The following is an 18,518-nucleotide window of genomic DNA, read 5'->3' on the forward strand; positions in this document are numbered from 1 at the left end:
TTAAAATGTAAAATTTCTGGTCCCTTCATTTTACCCTCCTCTACAGGCTCTTTCTGTCCCAATTCCCATATTTTCTTCAGGCTATTTTGGGTGGTTAGATGGGGGAGGTGGGCACTGAGGCAAGCAGATGATTCTCTTAACTCTCAGATTTTGACCTCGTGCCTTGGGGGAACCTGAATTGATCATCTGAGTGAGATGAGGACCAGTAAAATCTTTACGTGAGGATAAAGCGCTGGGGAAGGGACATTGTGTGTTCTCTCTTCTTATACAGATGGACTCTTATTACTATGTTTCTTTCTTTACAGCCGATGAGAACATCCCAGCAAAGATACTATCTTATAACCGTGCCAACCGAGCCGTTGCAATTCTTTGTAACCATCAGAGGGCACCACCAAAAACTTTTGAGAAGTCCATGATGAACTTGCAATCTAAGGTATTTTGGATGTGGATGGTGGGGTAGCAAAATGGAAGAGAAGCATGTCTGCTGTGGGCATTTATACTCCACCCTTCTGGGTTGGGATATCAGAAAGGTTCGTGCTAAATAAATGGAAATTTGGTAGTAACTATTGCTGATCAAGATACTGAATATCAGGTACTCAGTGTTCAGCAAGTCTTTATTCTGTGTTGAGAAGGTAAATTTGATGTACCCTCTTTGAAACACTGCTAATTATTGTCCTTATACATGAGGATAATGGATATAAAGATAGTCTTCACAATTCCTTTCCACAGCCCAGAAATACAACTATTTCCAAATTATATTGTTTTAAATTGAAGATGATGAAACAATATTTAATTTCCCCCTAATCCTAGCACAACTATTTTTATTTCTGCACATTCCACATGAATCATATTTTTATATAGCTCATCATCAAACATCTGTTGAATACAGGCTGTGTGCCAGAGCTGCTGCCCTAGAGGGAGAGGGTGATGTGCAAACAACTAGACGCTGTTCCTCTTCCAGGTGCCTCTCTCCTTCCTCCAGCTCTGCCTGGTACTGAGCTTTTAAGCGGCAAGGCACTTAACATTTGATGATGTGCATTTCTGTGTTACCAATGGCTACATAACTAATCCATTCTAATGTATTAATCCACAATGAGAATTTGTAGATATTTCACTACAAAGCAGACACATGGGTTACAAAGTAAACCAACTATCTTGAAATATGTTTACCAAAAAGTCTGATACAGTAATAGATGTCCTTCCTTATTAATTTATTAAGTTAGATCTTAGGTGGGTCTGACAATTACTATAAATGTCAAGGTAGTCATGAATATAAATGATACTTTGATTTCTGCAGCAGTATGAAAGTATATGAACTAGCTATGGGTGATAAAGTCATAGATACTACTGATATTACTGTGTTCAATTGCCCACACTCATAACTGAAGAAGAAACGATGAGTTTCAACTAGAGGTTAATTAAACTACAGATTGATTCTTTTCCATCTGCGTTCACAGCATACCGTACTTGGACAACTGGAGTTTAAAAACTAATGCTGTAGAGTGAGGCTGCATACATATTCTGAGGCCCAGGGTGTTTTCCTTCTGTTGAAATTTCTTCCAGATAGATACCCAGCTGTAGTACATATGGGTCAGAAGACACACATAACCTGCAGTTCATGCTACAGATGCCATCTGGCTTTCCTGAAGGGATGCACACATCCACAGTAAATAAATGTGTGTCCACAGACAACTCAAATCCTTGGATCATGTGACTGGCAGGCAAAGAACCTGTACAGACCGCCCATCCTAGCAGCTCTGTTAATGGCAGTCATCTGGTGCCGTTTACTCTCCTCATGCTATCATTTCAAGCCAGAAGTAAAAGCATGACTCTTCAGGTGGTATTTACCTAATTCAGGAGACCCCTCCCTGGAGCATGAGGAGGCCTTTTGTTGGTCTCACTCTGGAACCACTGTTTGGGCACCCAGGCTGCCTGCCAGACGAGCCCTCTAAGCACAGGAACCATCTCCTGTGTGCCCACAAAGCAAACACATGTCCCCTATTTGCCAAGTGAATCAATGGAGTCTTTGATGCTTTGAGAGAATTCGACATAGCCTGCCAATTTAGCATTCACAGAAATGGTTAAAAGATTGTGGTTTGTTGCATTTCTGGCCTAAGAATCTGGCTAGTGTTGTCTGTGATGCTTTTGTGTCAGTTCCTTCAGCTTGACTTTGGACAACATAGATGTTGGAAGTAATCCATTCATAGTAAACAGATTTAATGATTTTCTCACAATGGTGACCTCTGTTTCCAGTCTTAGGCTGTGCATGTAAATCTAACAGACAATTCCAGGCTGAGAGCAACAGCTCAGTGTGTATGAGTCAGGCATGTATTTACTCTGCAGAGGTTCCCTTGACCTTACAGGTTAGCAAGGTAGTAACAGGTCAGGGGCACTCCTGCTCCCAGCACTGTGAGCTCACTGCTTTGGGGCTCTAACTCCACAGTGTTGCTTAAGTAAGAAGAACTTAGGGCTTCCCTGGTGGCGCAGTGGTTGAGAGTCCGCCTGCCGATGCAGGGGATGCAGGTTCATGCCCCAGTCCGGGAAGATCCCACATGCCGCGGAGGGGCTGGGCCCGTGAGCCATGGCCGCTGAGCCTGCGCATCCGGAGCCTGTGCTCTGCAACCGGAGAGGCCACAACAGTGAGAGGCCCGCGTACCACAAAAAAAAAAAAGAACTTAGAACTGGTTCTTTCAAGCAAGAAAGACTGGAACTGCCTTTGTCTCTTCCTTTAAAGACTGGGTCCCCATGAGATTTCATTTGAAAAAAGAGCTCCACAGCTAAAAAGTTTTCAAATCTGCTTTGGGTGATGACCATTTTAATTTCCTTCCCATCTCAGTTTTCTCCCCTTTTAAAAACAGAATGCCAAAGCCAGGCCATGCCATGTATTGGCTTGGAACATACTAAGCTGAGCTGTTTGGCTTCCTGGGTACCTCTTAATTGCCATTTTCTAGTCCCTCGGATATTCTCTTCAGTGCATCCTTCTTTCTTGAGAAGTTGGCATCTCCTTCCCAGAGTGCTGGTAGAATCTGAGGAGTGAGCTGCGCTCAGTAGATGCAAGGACCCTATCTCAGCTTCATAAAGAGTATCTCCTGCAGTAGTATTCTTAGAATGGAAGCGACAACCTGGCACAAGAGCAATTTGATAAACAGCTCTCACCTGTAGCCCTCCTTTCCCAGTATCTAAAACCAAAGTGTTCTCTGACTGTAAGATTAGCACCCACATTCCCAGTCCCAGTGGGTTCTTTTCCCTGAGCTTCTGGATTAATGGGGGCCCTGGGTCACTGCCTATGAAACCCTCATTTCTTCAAGGGTGACTGAAGAACGTAAATGGCCAAGTAGCATTTGAGTTCAGCACCCGGTGCACATCTACTCTGTGCCTTCATGAAGCCACCCCTAGTTGTTTTGACCTGGCAAACCACCAAGACAGCCTGCCTGGTGTAGACAACTAGGTTTCATCCTCTCTTGAGGAGCCCTTCTTTGTATTCTCTGGGCTTACTTTATTCCTAAATCTTATTGTTCTTCCCCACCCAGATTGATGCCAAGAAGGAACAGCTAGCAGATGCCCGGAGAGACCTGAAAAGTGCTAAGGCTGATGCCAAGGTCCTTAAGGATGCAAAAACCAAGAAGTACGTGCCTGGTGTGATACAAAGCTGGGGGTTGTTGTGAGAGAAAAAAGGGCGGAGCATCAGCCAGAGGCCCTAGCCTTTCTAGGGTTTCTGAGTGATGTCTTTTAGAAATCTCTGTACCTGGGGCTTTTCTGCTTTTACTGTCCCTGGATGGCACCATGGGGTTGCAGTGCTCTTGTCCAGAGGCCAGGCCTGGCTCTTGATGACTTCCTTTCTTCCAGGGTGGTAGAGTCAAAGAAGAAGGCTGTGCAGAGACTGGAGGAGCAGTTGATGAAGCTTGAAGTACAAGCCACAGACCGAGAGGAGAATAAACAAATTGCTTTGGGAACCTCCAAACTCAATTATCTGGACCCAAGGATCAGCGTGGCTTGGTAAGCACCGCACCCTTCTTGAACTCCACCTGCTGGCTTGAGAAGGGTGATGGGGGTTCCAAGAGCGTTGTCAGCTTTCACATGCAGTTCCCACGCTGCACACTTAGAGTCCTCTGGGAAACCTCTGTCTTCTGCTGTGCCCACTACAAATGCATTGGAACATCCTGGACGGTCCTAAATGGTCAACACTGTTACGCCATCTTGGAGTGTGTTTATGTTTGTTAATGCAGGTATGGTCCCTACCCCTAATGGAACTTTAGGACAAGAATGGAGACTCTTAGTCCTTATTGAAGGAAAAATACAAAAGAGCCCACCCATCTACCTACACTTTAACTTTTCAATAACATTTTTTTTTCTTTACAAGTGAAGGAAGTAAGGTATGGACAAGGAGAAAAAAAAAATGAGAATACATATCTGAGAAACCTATGCAAAGAGTTTGTGCTACTGTTTGCTTGTTTCCCTGTACCACTGCCCCGCCCCGGCCTCAACATCCAAAATAAATGGCTTTTTTGGAAGATGCTTATTAGTTAACTTGAGTTATTATTAGCTTCTGGGCCTAGGAGGAGCAGTCATCTCCTGTGGCCCTGCTCCTCTGGGCCAGGGGTTCCAGCAAGCTCTTGTATCCTTTCGACTCTTTTTGCCCTGTTTAGTGCTAGAGGTTTGGTTAGCTTGACAGGCAATAGACTGCAGTGGTTAAGAGCATGGACTCTGGAGCCAGATGGCTTGGGTTCACTTTTCAGCTCCATTTTAACTAGCTGCATGAGAATGAAAGCAAATTACCCAACTTCTCTGCCTTAGTTTTTCATCTGTACCTTTTTCATTTGTACATCTATAATAGCATCTACTTTAGAAGTCTTTGTCAAGATTAAATGAGTTAAGCACATGAAGCTCTAAGAAACATGTCTGGTACCTTATTAACTCTCATTCTCACCAGACGGATGTGAAGGAGAAGGTGGCACATCCAAGCCTCAGCCTTGGGTCTGGCCCGTTGTTCCCTGAGACACACTAATCCCCGTTCTTTCTCCCTTGTCTGCAGGTGCAAGAAGTGGGGGGTCCCAATTGAGAAAATTTACAACAAAACCCAGCGGGAGAAGTTTGCCTGGGCCATCGACATGGCTGATGAGGACTACGAGTTCTAGCCTGTCTTGAGGGGCAGGGTTCTGTGAAAAGGAACAGTGTGGTTTGGGGCAGATGGATAAACTGTGAGCCTCGATTGCCCTCGCACCTGAGGGAAAGGGGCAGCAAGTCTTAACAAAGCAACATCTTTGAGAAAAGATAAACCTGGAAATATTATAAGGGAGAGCTGAGCCAGTTGTCCTATGGACAACTTATTTAAAAATATTTCAGATATCAAAATTCTAGCTGTATGATTTGTTTTGAATTTTGTTTTTATTTTCAAGGGGTCAAGTGGATGGGAATTTGTCAGAGTTCTGCCAGACAAATTCACTGTTTCACTGAAACATTTGGATTCTCTTAGCTACTGTATATGAAGTCCGATTATATTGGTGCGTTTTTACAGTTAGGGTTTTGCAATAACTTCTATATTTTAATAGAAATGAGTTCCTAAACTCCCCTCTCCCCCATTTCAGGAATTTAAAATTAAGTAGAACAAAAACCCAGCGCACCTGTTAGAGTTGTCACTATCTATTGTCATGGGAATCAGTTTTCATTAAACTTGAAGCAGTCGTGACATCGGCAGTGTTTTGGTTCAGACACCTGTTCACAGAAAAGCATGATGGGAAAATATTTCCTGACTTGAGTGTTCCTTTTTAAATGTGAATTTTTATTTCTTTTTAATTATTTTAAAATATTTAAACCTTTTTCTTGATCTTAAAGATCGTGTAGATTGGGGCTGGGGAGGGATGAGAGGGGGTGAGCGAGTCTAAGGATAATGAAATAATCAGTGACTGAAACCATTTTCCCATCATCCTTTGTTCTGAACATTCTCTGTGCCCTTTCAGATACCCATCTTTTTCATTTTAAACCCCAGTCTTTCACTTGAAAGATTTTATTGTATAAAAAGTTCCACAGGTCAAAAATTTAGAGGAAAATGAGTATTTGGTCCAAAAAAGGAAAAATAATCAAGATTTTAGGGCTTTTATTTTTTCTTTTGTAATTGTGTAAAAAATGGAAAAAAAACCACATAAAAAGCAGAATTTTAATGTGAAGACATTTTTTGCTATAATCATTAGTTTTAGAGGCATTGTTAGTTTAGCGTGTGTGCAGAGTCCATTTCCCACATCTTTCCTCAAGTATCTTCTATTTTTATCATGAATTCCCTTTTAATCAACTGTAGGTTATTTAAAATAAATTCCTACAACTTAACGGAAACTTGGTGTCTGCCTCTTTGTTACCCAGGGCCCCAGGCCAGAGTGGAGCTCTGGGGCTGGGACTTGGGAGTGGGATGTGGTCTGCCTGCTCCAGTGATGCCTTCCTCCCCAGGAGCTGGGGGCTGGGCCAGGCCTGGAAGGGGCTGCATCTGTCCTGCTGCCGTGGGTGTGGGTCACAGAGGAGGGAGCCAGAGTCCACATCCTTAGAAAAAGGCAGGCCCAGGAAGTGAGGGCGAGTACAGAAAGTCGTCTACAAGAACAGGTGGGGTGCAAGAACTATATTTGGAGCGTAGGGTAGGTTTATTGAGCAAGACGGAGCAAGTGTATTCAGGAGGCAGATTTTGGAACACTTTCCATGTGTGCTGGCAAGAAGCAGTAGGAGCTTCTTTGGGTTTGCTTATGTGGCTAAGGTTACTGTTAGGATGGCAGGAATGAAGGGTACTAAGCCAATCAGAACACTGGATCCCAGAAGCGCTCTCCCAGATGGAATGCAGTCTTCTTTTGTTGATTGAGAGAGGGAGTGGTCTGTGACCACTTCTCTGTGCTCTAGTACCTGAGCTGGCCAGGGTCCCTACAAAAATTGTTTTTCCATTCATCCTAGGTTACAGCTAAGTCTGGAATTAGGTTGAAAGGTGAGGTCTCCTGGTCAAATGGAGCCAGGGGGGCAGGAAGGCCAAAGTGGTCAGAACTGATCCCTTAGCTAGCCAGCAGGCACAGGTGTACTCTGGGAGGAGAGCCATCTCCCTGATGGTCTCTGAACTTCCTGGGGCTGGGCCCACTGCAGAGAATCCTGAGGGGTCCTTGGCAGCCTGTATGTCACTGGCCAGTGAGGGAGGCAGCATTCACCCCAGGAAATAAAGGAGGTTATGTAGCCACCATTGCTTTGGAGCAAGAGATTGCAGCCAGGCATTTTTGAATTCTATGGTTCTGGGGTAGCTAGACCACTGAATGTAAGGAATAGTAACGAGAGGCTCGTCCAGTGCCTTATCAATACACTTCAGCGGGACCTGCCACAACCAGAGGACAAACCTTGGACCACAACTAGAAACCGGGGACAGGCGGCCTTACAGGCAGATTTTACTGATGAGCACAAACTTGCGCCCACCTTTCCTGGCAAGGACCTTCCTTCTGCTGAGGGCAGGTGCAGGGCAACTAGATACTGGTCAAGAATGGTTGTGAAGGACATCCTGGGTGGTGGCAACAAGGCTGGGAGAGCAAGCCAGAGAATGGGAAGCTGACCTGGCCACTGCAATGAGGGAAGAGTCTAGACAGGTAGGTGAGGGCCAGGTATGAAGGGCCCCGAAGGATGCTTGAACACGGAGTCAGGGGACCACCCCTTCCTATTCATCTGGCAGGTAGGTTCCCTCCTCCCACTTCCAGCCTCATCTGGGAGCAGAGGCCAGATGTGCAGGGTCTGACCCACTCCCTCCTGTCAGGCTCCTCCATGATGCTAGAGTCCAGCTGTGGGCAACGGGAGACCGCTTCCACACGCTACCACAGCCAGACATCCGGGTGCTTGCTTGCCTCCGCCCTCACCCGCCACGTCTGGTCAGCCCGTCCGTTCTCCCTGTCGAGTCTACCTCAGGCCTCTCCCACATTAAAAAAAAAAACGAGAAAAGAAACCACAACTCCCAACCCTTTCCAGCCACCACCCCCTCCCTCTCTCTGTTTCACAAGCACCTGGAATGAGTCATCTCTACCACCCGGTCACTCCCCCACCCACTGCAACTAGCTTCTGCCCCATCTTGCTTCCAGTTCCCCCTCCACTCGGACCACAATCACCCATGAATGAGTAACCAAACCACTAAATGGGCTCTGCTTCTGCATCTTATTTAAACTCACTGTGGCACTGGACACTTGACCACTTTTTTTTAATTACTATTGATACATATCATAAATCCACCCATTCCAACTGTACAATGATTTTTAGTAACTTGAGTGAGTGGTGTAGCCATCACCATAAATCAGTTTTAGAACTTCTTCCCCCTAGTAAGATCCCTCATGCCCACATACAGTTAATCCCCATTCCCACCTCCAGCCTCCACTAATCTACTCTCTCTATAGATCTGTCCTTCCTAGACATCTCACATAAATGGAATCATACAACGTGTGACCACTCCCTTAAAGCACTTCTCTCGGGTTTCCATGGTGCCACCCTCTCCTGATTTTACCCCTCCCTCTCAGGCTGTTGCTTCTGTTTCCTCCTCTATCAGGTCCTTAACTGCTGTGGTTCTCTTCTCAGCCTAGCTGATTTCGTTCACACTTGAACACGATGACCTCCACATCATTACCTCCAGCCTAGACCCCCTTCCTGAGCTCCAGACACATACTGCACTGCCAACTACGTCTCAGTGGGGATGTCCGTGTTCAATCTCAAGTCTGTAGAACCGAGCTCAGTACCTACCACTCCAAGCCCACTGTGCTTGGTTTCACATCTCAGGGAAAGGCACCACCATCCACTCTGTCCCCCAACTGGAACCTAGGGCAGCCATCATCCTTCACATCTTTCTCTCACTTCCACAACCAGTAAATCACCAACTCTGATATCACCTCCTAAATACCACATACACCAAATATAGGTATTTCCTCCACAGAAAACTTAAAAAAAAAAAATTTTTTTTTTCTTCTGAGAAAAGAGTTTACTTATATTTCAGTCCTTACAAAATCCCTCATATATTGCGTTATTCTCTCAACTGTTTCGAACCGAAAAGCACTTTTTGGAGAAAACACATTATCCTGAAATGACCTCAGTCAAGCTAGTTTTGGATGATTATAAGTAGTCCCTTGACAAAACCAGTAAACAAGGAGGCAAAGAAATTTACCACAGACTCGGTAATTATTTCTCACAATCCCAAGTATTACATGTAAACAGGCCTCTTCAAGATCACTTTAAATAGCAAAACGGTATTGATTTTTTTCAGGTTTGAAAATGATACTGCAGTTATGTATTTACGTTTTTAAAGAGTCTCTTAGAAAAACACTGAAATATTTATAGATAACATTATAGAGCTAAGATTTGTGTCAAAATTATTATATGGAAGGGGTTAGTGGGTAGAGTCTGGCACAAAACAAGAGTGGCCACAATTAAAGCTGGCTGATGCTATCCTGTCTCCATTTATATACATTTGAAATTTTCTGTAACATTTTTAAAGCAATACAATTTAAGTGGTGATTATGTAGATCATTGATATATATCTATGGGAGAAATGAAAAGAAACCTGTTTTAATGTTATACAAAAAGGTAATTATGCTTAGGTTAAAATTTCTAGTGATAGTATCACATACTGATTCAAAAAGTATCTTCTCTGCAACAACACAGATGAATCTCAAAAACATGCTGAACACAGACCCAAGGGTACATACTCTATGGTTCCATTCACATGAAATTTTAGAACTCACATAACTAATCTGTAGTGACAGAAAGTAGACAGTGATTGCTGGCTAGGGGCAGGGGAGATTGACTGTAAAAGGACACCCAAACACTTTTTGGGGTGATGGAAATGTTCTATGACTTAACTGGGTGGAGGGCACATGAGGGTATACATTTGTCAAAGCTCACCAAACTTTACACTTAAAATGGGTGCATTCTGGGCTTCCCTGGTGTCGCAGTGGTTGAGAGTCTGCCTGCCGATGCAGGGAACACGGGTTCGTGCCCCGGTCCGGGAAGATCCCACATGCCGCGGATCGGCTGGGCCCGTGAGCCATGGCCGCTGGGCCTGCGCGTCCGGAGCCTGTGCTCCGCAACGGGAGAGGCCACAACAGTGAGAGGCCCGTGTACCGCAAAAAAAAAAAAAAAAAAAAAAAAGTGTGCATTTTAGTTTATGTAAGTTATTCCTTATTAAAGCTGATTTTTCAAAAGTGCTCTTTCTCGACTGAGAAGGAAGATGACGTGCTTTCAGAAATTATACTAGATGACTCAAAAAGTGGCTTTAATGGCGACAACTATATAGAAGTCAAAGATTCATGTAAAGAGGGACTTCCCTGGTGGCTCAGTGGTTAAGAATCTGCCTGCCGATGCAGGGGACACAGGTTCGAGCCCTGGTCCGGGAGGATCCCACATGCCGCGGAGCAGCTAAGCCCATGCGCCACAACTACTGAAGCCCGCGCACCTAGAGCCCGTGCTCCACAAGAGAAGCCACCGCAATGAGAAGCCCGCACACCGCAATGAAGAGTAGCCCCCACTCGCCACAGCTAGAGAAAGCCCACGTGCAGCAATGAAGACCCAACACAGCCAAAAATGAAATAAATAAAATAAATTTAAAGGATAAATAACTAAAATATGTAACTAAATAAACTTTTATGTGGACATCTGAATCATGCATGTCTAAAAATATTTATCAATACATTTTAGTTGCAAAAATAGCCACAAAACACCTGGAGTGTGACCTTATTGTCAAAACAGGTGATTGACTGTCTTATATTTAGAGCTGCCATATCTTAAGGCATACCCCTCACTTTGCTCCGTCCCCACAGCCACCAACAGGTCTAGTAAGGTCAGCTGTCCCTTCCCAGTGCTCCAGGGGCCCTTATCACACCAAATTGTCATCTGTTGACAAATGTCTGTTGGCATTTCTCTCTCCACTACTGGAGTGGGAACTCAGTCTGATTCATTCTGCTGTCTCAATGCTATAGAGGAGGCATCAGGAGTGTTTGTTGGAAGAAGGGAAGAAAAGGTGGAAAAACAGCAGGTCCGGCCTGGCCTGTGCCAGCGGCTAGCAAGGGCACTCCCCTTCTCTGCCTGCAGCGAAGCAGTTACAGTATCCCTGCCACCTCCCTGAAGAAGGGACATCTGGAGTCCAGCTCTCCTGCCTCAACATCTGGGTCTCATTAGAGGAGCCCATCAGCAAAGGGGAAGCAGGGTCTGCAGAGAGAGCAGAGTCCCGGCCTGGTTTCCCCCTGAGGGACAGAAAACACGAGGCTCTGGAGCAGCTGAGAGTACCTCCCAGGTGAGCAGGAGAATAAGACAGAAAAAGTGTGAGGCCCAATGACTAAGGTGGAGCCAATGGATGGATACTGGGGATGAGAGCTCAAAAGACAAGACCGCAGGTTATGGGATGGAGTTCAAAGTGCACTAAGGTGAATGCTTATTAAGTACCAGCTGTAGGCTTAGGGGCAGGCTGGCTGACTCAGATGCTGGAGAAGGGCTGGTCAGACATCTAACATAAGAAACTACTGAGTAACAATTTTAAAAAGTTTAAAGAAAAGGGATAAAGTTTCATGCATGGATCAGATTTGATGCTGCAAGTCTATAAATCTGCCTACCTTCAACTGTGGAAGGGGCTTCACTAAGCTGTATTTTTATACCTTCTATATTCACTCGAGGTCATTACGAGGAACAATGAAAACTGTGTCGGCATTTGCTGTTAACCTGCTGAGAACATTCTCCACTATTTCAATCAAATAAGTGTCCACTTGAGAAACTTCTTTTAAAACTTAAACCCAGGAAAATTTTTCTCCCCCAAGGAATCAATTATCAGAATAGAAGGAGTTTTTGCTTTGGCTACCAGGAAGCTCAGCCAACGTTCAATTCTCAATCACAGCCACCATGTTAACCCATATTAACCAAATTACATTCCTCCTTCGGATAACAGCATATCCCATTTCTACAGGACAATATTTTTGCCTTTTAAGAAATGTTTCGAGTACTTAAAAGCCTAGAAAGAAGACATCTGTGATGGGCACAGTGATGTGCCACTCAGATTCCCCTTCAAGGAAGCACTTGTTTCCGGGAAACCTGTCAGCTCCCTAAGACCGCCGTGGCTGCAGACAGCTGTCTGGCCGAGGCTGTGCTCTTCCCAAGACAGCCCACCTTTGCCCACCTTCAATGGCTTATTGAGGTGCTGCAGCAGAGCTCCCTGGGGGCTGGCTGAGGCTTTTACCAGGCCTGAGTCACAGCTTAACTTCTCCCTGCGTCCCCTCCTGTTTCCTTCCCTCCCTTCCACAGTGTTGATCCCAAGGGCACTCCCTAAAAAATGTTCTGCACACTAACCTCTGTCACAAAGCCTGCTTCCCAAAGAACCCAGCCTGTAACAGTATTTAACCAAATAACTGAAAATAGAAAACACATCAGGTATGGGTATTAAGGAAGGGGTAAGAAAACAAAATAAAATGTTCATACCTACATGGAAGGCAACACAGCATGGACTCTGGATGGGTTTGAATCCCATCTCTGCCACCTCTTAGCTATGTGTCCACGAGGATGCCTCTCAACCTCTCCATGCCTCAATTTTTTTTCTGTGAAATGGGGATAATGAGAGAACTTACCTCAGTGCTGTAATGAAGAGTAAATGAGCCAATGGGGGTAAAGCAGTTATACTACATGCCAAGTGCTGTTCTAAGTGTTTGCTAAATAAACACCTGTGGGGTCAGGCCCACAAGGCCAAAGGGGCAACTCGGCTAGGACTCCCCCTCCAAACTCCAGGCACAGGTACTGGCATAGCCGGAGCATGCTGAAGCATGAGTGTTGACAGAAATAGGCCCAAGCCGGGCTAGCTTTGGTGATGTCATCTGTGTGGGCCTTGCGTGGGTGCTGGGCTGCTCCCTCCCAGCCAGCGCAGCTGCAGGCACTGCCAGTAACACCCACGTACCCATATATATGCTGAGCTGGGGGAAGCCCATACTAGTCACACCCTCTGCACACCCTGCTTTTCCTGAACCTACTTTGGTGGAGGGAGGCACCTGAGACCTGGGATGCTGGCTCAGAAGTCCCAGGAAAAAATGGGGCCCTGTTTCCTGATTAAGAGCCTGGCAGCAGACTGAAAACTTGAGATCCTGTTGGCAGGGATTTCTGGAGCCCCCAGAGGCCCGGACCCAGAGGCAAAAGTAAAAGCAAAAGCAAGGAAGCATGGGCTACATGTCGGGAAGCTCTCAGAAAATGGAAAAATGGAGATTTTTAAAAAGCATCACCACCCACAGGCTGCCCAAGTTGGCCCAAGAAGTAAATGAGGGCTGCAGCACTTAGGAGGCCTCCTGGAAAAACGGATTAGATCAGATAAGCAGGGAGGGGCCCAGTCAGCCCCAACCTGTCTTCCTGGCCTCATCACCTCCCGTGTTTCCTCTCATTTAGTAAACTCTAGCCCTCTTTCTATTCCTAAACTTACTAAGCTCTTTCTGGTCTCAGGGCCTTTGTACATGCTGTTACCTCTGCCTGGAAAGTACTTTCCTCCAACCCACCTCTAATAATTCACCCAGCCATCTCCTCACATCCTTTAGGCCTCTGCTGATGTCTTCTTGTCTACTAGATCTCAAGTAAGTCTCCCTAATGTTTTAGCTCATAGTCCTCTGTTCTTTTTCTCCATAGCCTCCGTGATAATTGTCCCTACATAACAAAGTGTTTGTCTAATGTCTGTGAATACCCGGGGCGCTGGTGCTGAGTTTCTCTTGTTCTCCTGACTCATGGTTCCGACACCTAGCACAGAGAAGCTCAAGGCCGCAGACAGGGGCAAGCACCACTTCAAGCCCCAGCAAGCCCAAACCACACGCTGTGAGCACTCAAGTTCTGCACTCAGGTTTCCTGTGCCCAGGGCCAGCCACTCCCAGAGCCAGCCACGCCCAGGGCCTCCCCTCACCCTTGCTGATCAGCCAGCTAGCCTCCGTGTCCACTGTCCACTGACCACCAGCACCTACTGAAGCCAGTGGCTTTCCTGTGAGGCAGAAAATGCATGGCATCAGACAGATTTGGGTTCAAATCCCCACTTGTTAGTTATGTGGCCTTGGGGCAAGCTGTAGAACTTCTCTGAATCTCAGTTTCTCATCAGTAAATTGGGAACAGTCATCCCTGATTAGAGTAATTATGAGGATCAGGTGTGACAACATGTTGTAAACCTTGTAATGCTGGGCCGGGCATTGGGTCAACTTTCATTCCCTCCCTCCTACTTTAAAGGCCTGTCACTAGGTGGCAGTCCATCTCAGCCACTCCACCACCCCTTGGGTAGCTGAAGCCTACTAGCACAAACACCTCAACTGCAGGCTGAATTCTCAGCTCCTTGGGGGTTGCACTTGAGGGGATCAAAACACACATACACACATGCTACCACTACAGCAAGACAAAGTCAGAGGTAGCCCCAGACACTAGTCACCACCCAGATGGGGGGAAAGCCCGAACACACACGCATATGTACTCACACATTCCTGGAAGCCTGGATCTTTCTCTAGCATCAGCTGGGTGCTCTGCTGAGCCTCTTACCTCTGATGTGCAGTACGTTGTCCTGCTCTGTCTGGCTCTGCCTGGCTCAACATCCGTCAGACAGGCTCCACTGTGACCGCAGGTGTCTTTAGTTTGGGCGGTGTTCTGTGACAGGGGCAGCTAGATTGCAGGGGTGAGTCTAGGGAGTGGCTGCTGGAAGACAAAGAGTGGGAATTATTCAAATAACCAACAAAAGGCCTTGTGGCTGGAGAATGGATTGAAGGGGAGGTGGTGAGAGATGAAATGGGTGAGAAAGGGGCCAGACCACATAAGACCTGCTGGGCCAGGTAGGGAGAGTGGATTTTGTGTGCCGTAGGAAGTTATGAATGGTTTGAGGCTGGAGGTAGGGAATCATGATTTAATTTCATTTTAAAGACTAGAGCATAGAGAATAGATGCAGGCAAGACCAAGGAGGCTAAAGAGTCTGTCTGAGAGAAGTTGGGCCTTGAGCTCGTGGGTGGAGCGGAGATATCCCAAGGTAGAGTGAACTGGACTTGATGGATTGCTGTGGGGTTTAGGCAGAGAGAGGAATCAAGGGTATCTCCAACGGTTTTGGCCCAAGCATCTTAGAGGAGTTTAATGCCACGTTCTGACAATGTGAAGGCTATGGGAGAAGCAATTTGAAGAGGGAGGTGAGATGTCTGTGTTACGTGGGGACGTGGAGCAGGTAGTTGGATGTGGGGGAGATACAGCTTTGGCACTAGGGTGCCTGGGTTTGGCGGGGGAGGGGGGACGGGGGGGTGACGCCATGGGAAGGGTCAGGTCGCCTTGGGAACTGACTCAGGACCCACCGCAGAGGAAGAGAAGCTTCTGGAGGTCGAAAGGTAGCGGCCAGAGAGGGAGGAGGAAAACAGGGGGAGTTGGGCCGGGAAAACCAAAGCTCCGGAGAGCATCTGCAGGAGGGGCGCAGTGAGGTAGGGCCTGAGCCCGCGTCCTGCCGCGTGGAGACGCAGCGTGCGGTGCGGAAAACACTGGTCCAGGCAAGGGACAGAGGCGAAGACCACTGGAGGACTTGCAGTGGATGCTCAGGCCTGGGGTACTACTCCGAATAACGGGACCCCCCCAAGGCCACACTGGCCACTGGGCCGGGACAAACGTGGGTCCAACAATCTTAGGAGCTGCCCGCGGGCCGGCCCTGGGCGGCCAGAGGGGAAAGACGGGACAGGCCAGCTGTCCGTCAGAGCCTGACGACCAATCCGCAGGAGGCCCCGCCCCCTCCCCTCCCCAGAGATGGAGCGCGGAGGACCCGCCTCCGCCGCCGCCGCCGCCGCCGCCGCCGCGGGTGTGAGGCGAAGCGGCCTGGCCTGGTTCCCTCCGCTGGGCAGCCCGCCCAGGTACTGGGTTTGGCTGGCGGGCCCGGGGGGCGCTCCGCACCCTCACCTCTCCTCCCGGTCGCTGCGCGGGCGGCGCTCCGGAGGCGGGCTTGAGGGAACTGCTGCGGCCGGGCCTGTGCGGGACAGTGGGCTGGGCAGCCGGTGTGTCCGACTGACGGCCGGGCCGGCGCGAGGCTGCCGCGCGTGACGGGGCCGGCCGTGGCCGCCAGGCTGTGTCCGGGGCCGCGTGAGGTAGCTCTGCGGGACGGAGGGACTGGCACGTCGACCGCGGGCGGCGCGCGCGCCCCCAGCCGGGGCCTGTCCGGGGGTCGCGGGGCGCAGGCGCAGGCGCGGGCGCGGCGGGCGACGGGCGGGGGTCCTCCCCACGGGTGCGCGGGCGCCTTTGTTCCAGGCGCGCGGGCCGAGGCGGGGCCTGCAGGGCCGCCCCGCCCCCCGCTCAGGCCCCGCCCCGTCTCCGCCCGCAGGAGCCGCCGCCGGGGTCTGCTCGCCCGCCGCCTCCGCCGCCGCCAGCTCGCTCCCGGCGGGCCTGCGCCGCGGCAGCCTGTGCCACCCCCAGCGTCGGAGCCATGGCGGGCGCCGCGTCCCCCTGCGCCAACGGCTGCGGGCCCGGCGCGCCCTCGGACGCCGAGGTGCTGCACCTCTGCCGCAGCCTCGAGGTGGGCACCGTCATGACTTTGTTCTACTCCAAGAAGTCGCAGCGGCCCGAGCGGAAGACCTTCCAGGTCAAGCTGGAGACGCGGCAGATCACGTGGAGCCGTGGCGCCGACAAGATCGAGGGGGCCAGTAAGTGCGCCCCCCTCCCTGGGGCCCGCCGCGCGCGCGGGGGCGGCGGTGGTCTGCGCCCGGCTCCCGCGCTCCTCGGGCCGCCGCTGAAGAGAGACTTGGGCAAACTTTCGGGCTTTCCCCCCCACACCCTGTGGGCCCCGCCCCCGCCTCGGCCCGGGTGGTCACCGGGGGCGGGGGGCATCCGGGTCCTCAGTCACCTGACAGGACACCCCCTCCCCCAGCCGGGGGGGCGTGTTCCAGGCTCTTTGCCCAGAGGCCTAAAAATCCTAGCGGGTTGGAGACCAGCGAGGCCGGCGTCTGGTCCCCCACAGCCCGGGAGCGGTGTCGGCCGAGGCGACGGGAGCCGAGGCAGCGTGCCCCCTGCCAGCCCCAGAACCGGGGCCAGACCAGATGCGCGCCCTTTCTCCAAAAAGAGCAGCGTCCGCGAAACTGTGGGCCTCCTGGCTGGGCTCATACTTGGAACGGAACCTTTGGGTTTCCTGGGTAGAACTTAGGCAGTTGCTACGGGAGGGCTGGTTTTGGAGCGGAACCGGGCCTATGCATCTCCGTCACGGGGAGAGGGAGGAAGGTGGTCCTGTTCGGTTTGGAAAAGCCTGAGGGGAGGCAGTGGCTGCTTTTTCCCGCCGCTTCTTTTGTCCCGAAGCTGAATTTTGGAGGTCTGTGTGCGTGGGCAGATACCCAAAGCCGGGGCACGGAGAGGGGCCAGACTCCCCTTGTCCTTGGATGCACGTTCTCAAGAGCTTGGCTCCCAGGAGGCCAGCCTCACTGCTTTGTGTCAGGTACTGTTCAAGAGCACGCAGCCAAATTGGGGTCTAGCCCTTTGTGTCCTGTGGCCTGTGTCCCGTAGCTGGAGGGAACCAGGAGTGGCTACTCTTGATTTCCTGCCTCTTTGCCTTCCCAGGCCTGACCTTGGCTGCTTTTGCGAAGGAGGGAGGTGGGGGATTTTGAAAAACCCCAAATCCTTCAGAGTGTTATTCCCCTGGGCGCGTGCTTGTGCTGTGGCCGGATGGGCCCCAGCTCCGCTCTCCGTTCCCCCACCTCCAAGTGTGAGGGGTGATTTGTCTGCAACCCCAGGCTGTGGGTTGCTAACTGCAGAGACCCCCAGAGACTGATGTTAGAGCCAGGTTCAGAATTAGGTCCATGTGTAGGAAGCGGGTTCAGGAAGTGACACCCCCAAGGGAAGGTCCCACAGACCTCCTTGGCTGTGGTGTACCTGCCTGAAGATGGCTGAGAAGATTGGGAGGAAGGAAGGTCTTACGGTGAGGCAGCCGTCCTCAACTACAAACTCCAGATCTGACACAGCTGCCGAACTTCCACACGGCAGCCGCCTTCCTCGGTGCCCCCGTCAGCCCTGTCAGCCATTGGGAGAAAATTTTAGTTATTTGAGAGACTGGATTCCAAAGTGGAGGAAGGACAGACACTGCAGAGAGCTGGGATGGCCCTGGAAACATCACCCAGGCATCAGACTCCAGGCGCAGCCCCTTCCATGTTTCTGTGGTGCTCTGTGTGCTCGCTCTCCTGAATTGGTAGCATGGGCTGGAGGTTCCCAGATAGATAGACTTCTCCTAAGTAACAAGCTGCATTTCAAACCGTGCTCGTGACCAGCAGGCAGTACGTGCAGCACAGCGGTTGACGGCAGGGTTGGATTTGAAGCCCGTGTATATTAGTTGTGTGTCCCCTGCAGCTAGCTACTTCTCAGAGCTTTAGTCTCCTCATCTGCGAAGTGGGAGTAATAATACATCCACTATATTTTGTTGCTCTGGGGGTTAAATGAGAAGATTAAAACAGCTAGCACAGTGCCCGACACATTGTAAATGTTTAATAAGTGTAAGCCGTTATTAATGGTAACAATAATGATCTCCTGGACTGGGACTGTGTGGCTGCAGA

At 49.5% G+C, this 18,518-nt stretch overlaps 2 protein-coding genes across 3 annotated transcripts in view; both read left to right on the plus strand.

The window, feature by feature from the left end:
- The window catches only part of TOP1 (DNA topoisomerase I), a 55,080-nt gene extending 49,945 nt beyond the window's left edge, over positions 1-5,135 (plus strand). The window contains exons 17-20 of the mRNA XM_065893295.1: positions 306-433; positions 3,531-3,625; positions 3,847-3,996; positions 5,033-5,135. Coding sequence (XP_065749367.1) covers positions 306-433; positions 3,531-3,625; positions 3,847-3,996; positions 5,033-5,135 — 476 coding nt within the window. The remainder of the gene's footprint in view (positions 1-305; positions 434-3,530; positions 3,626-3,846; positions 3,997-5,032) is intronic.
- An 11,012-nt stretch (positions 5,136-16,147) lies between these two features.
- The window catches only part of PLCG1 (phospholipase C gamma 1), a 34,131-nt gene continuing 31,760 nt past the window's right edge, over positions 16,148-18,518 (plus strand). Inside the window, exon 1 of one of the 2 annotated variants that reach the window (XM_065893676.1) lies at positions 16,148-16,628. In XM_065893676.1, coding sequence (XP_065749748.1) covers positions 16,412-16,628 — 217 coding nt within the window. In that variant the 5' untranslated portion in view covers positions 16,148-16,411. The remainder of the gene's footprint in view (positions 16,629-18,518) is intronic. The other variant, XM_065893675.1, reaches the window with a different exon arrangement.

The sequence above is a fragment of the Phocoena phocoena genome, chromosome 15 (genome assembly GCF_963924675.1).
Source record: "Phocoena phocoena chromosome 15, mPhoPho1.1, whole genome shotgun sequence".
NCBI classification, from domain to species: domain Eukaryota; kingdom Metazoa; phylum Chordata; class Mammalia; order Artiodactyla; family Phocoenidae; genus Phocoena; species Phocoena phocoena.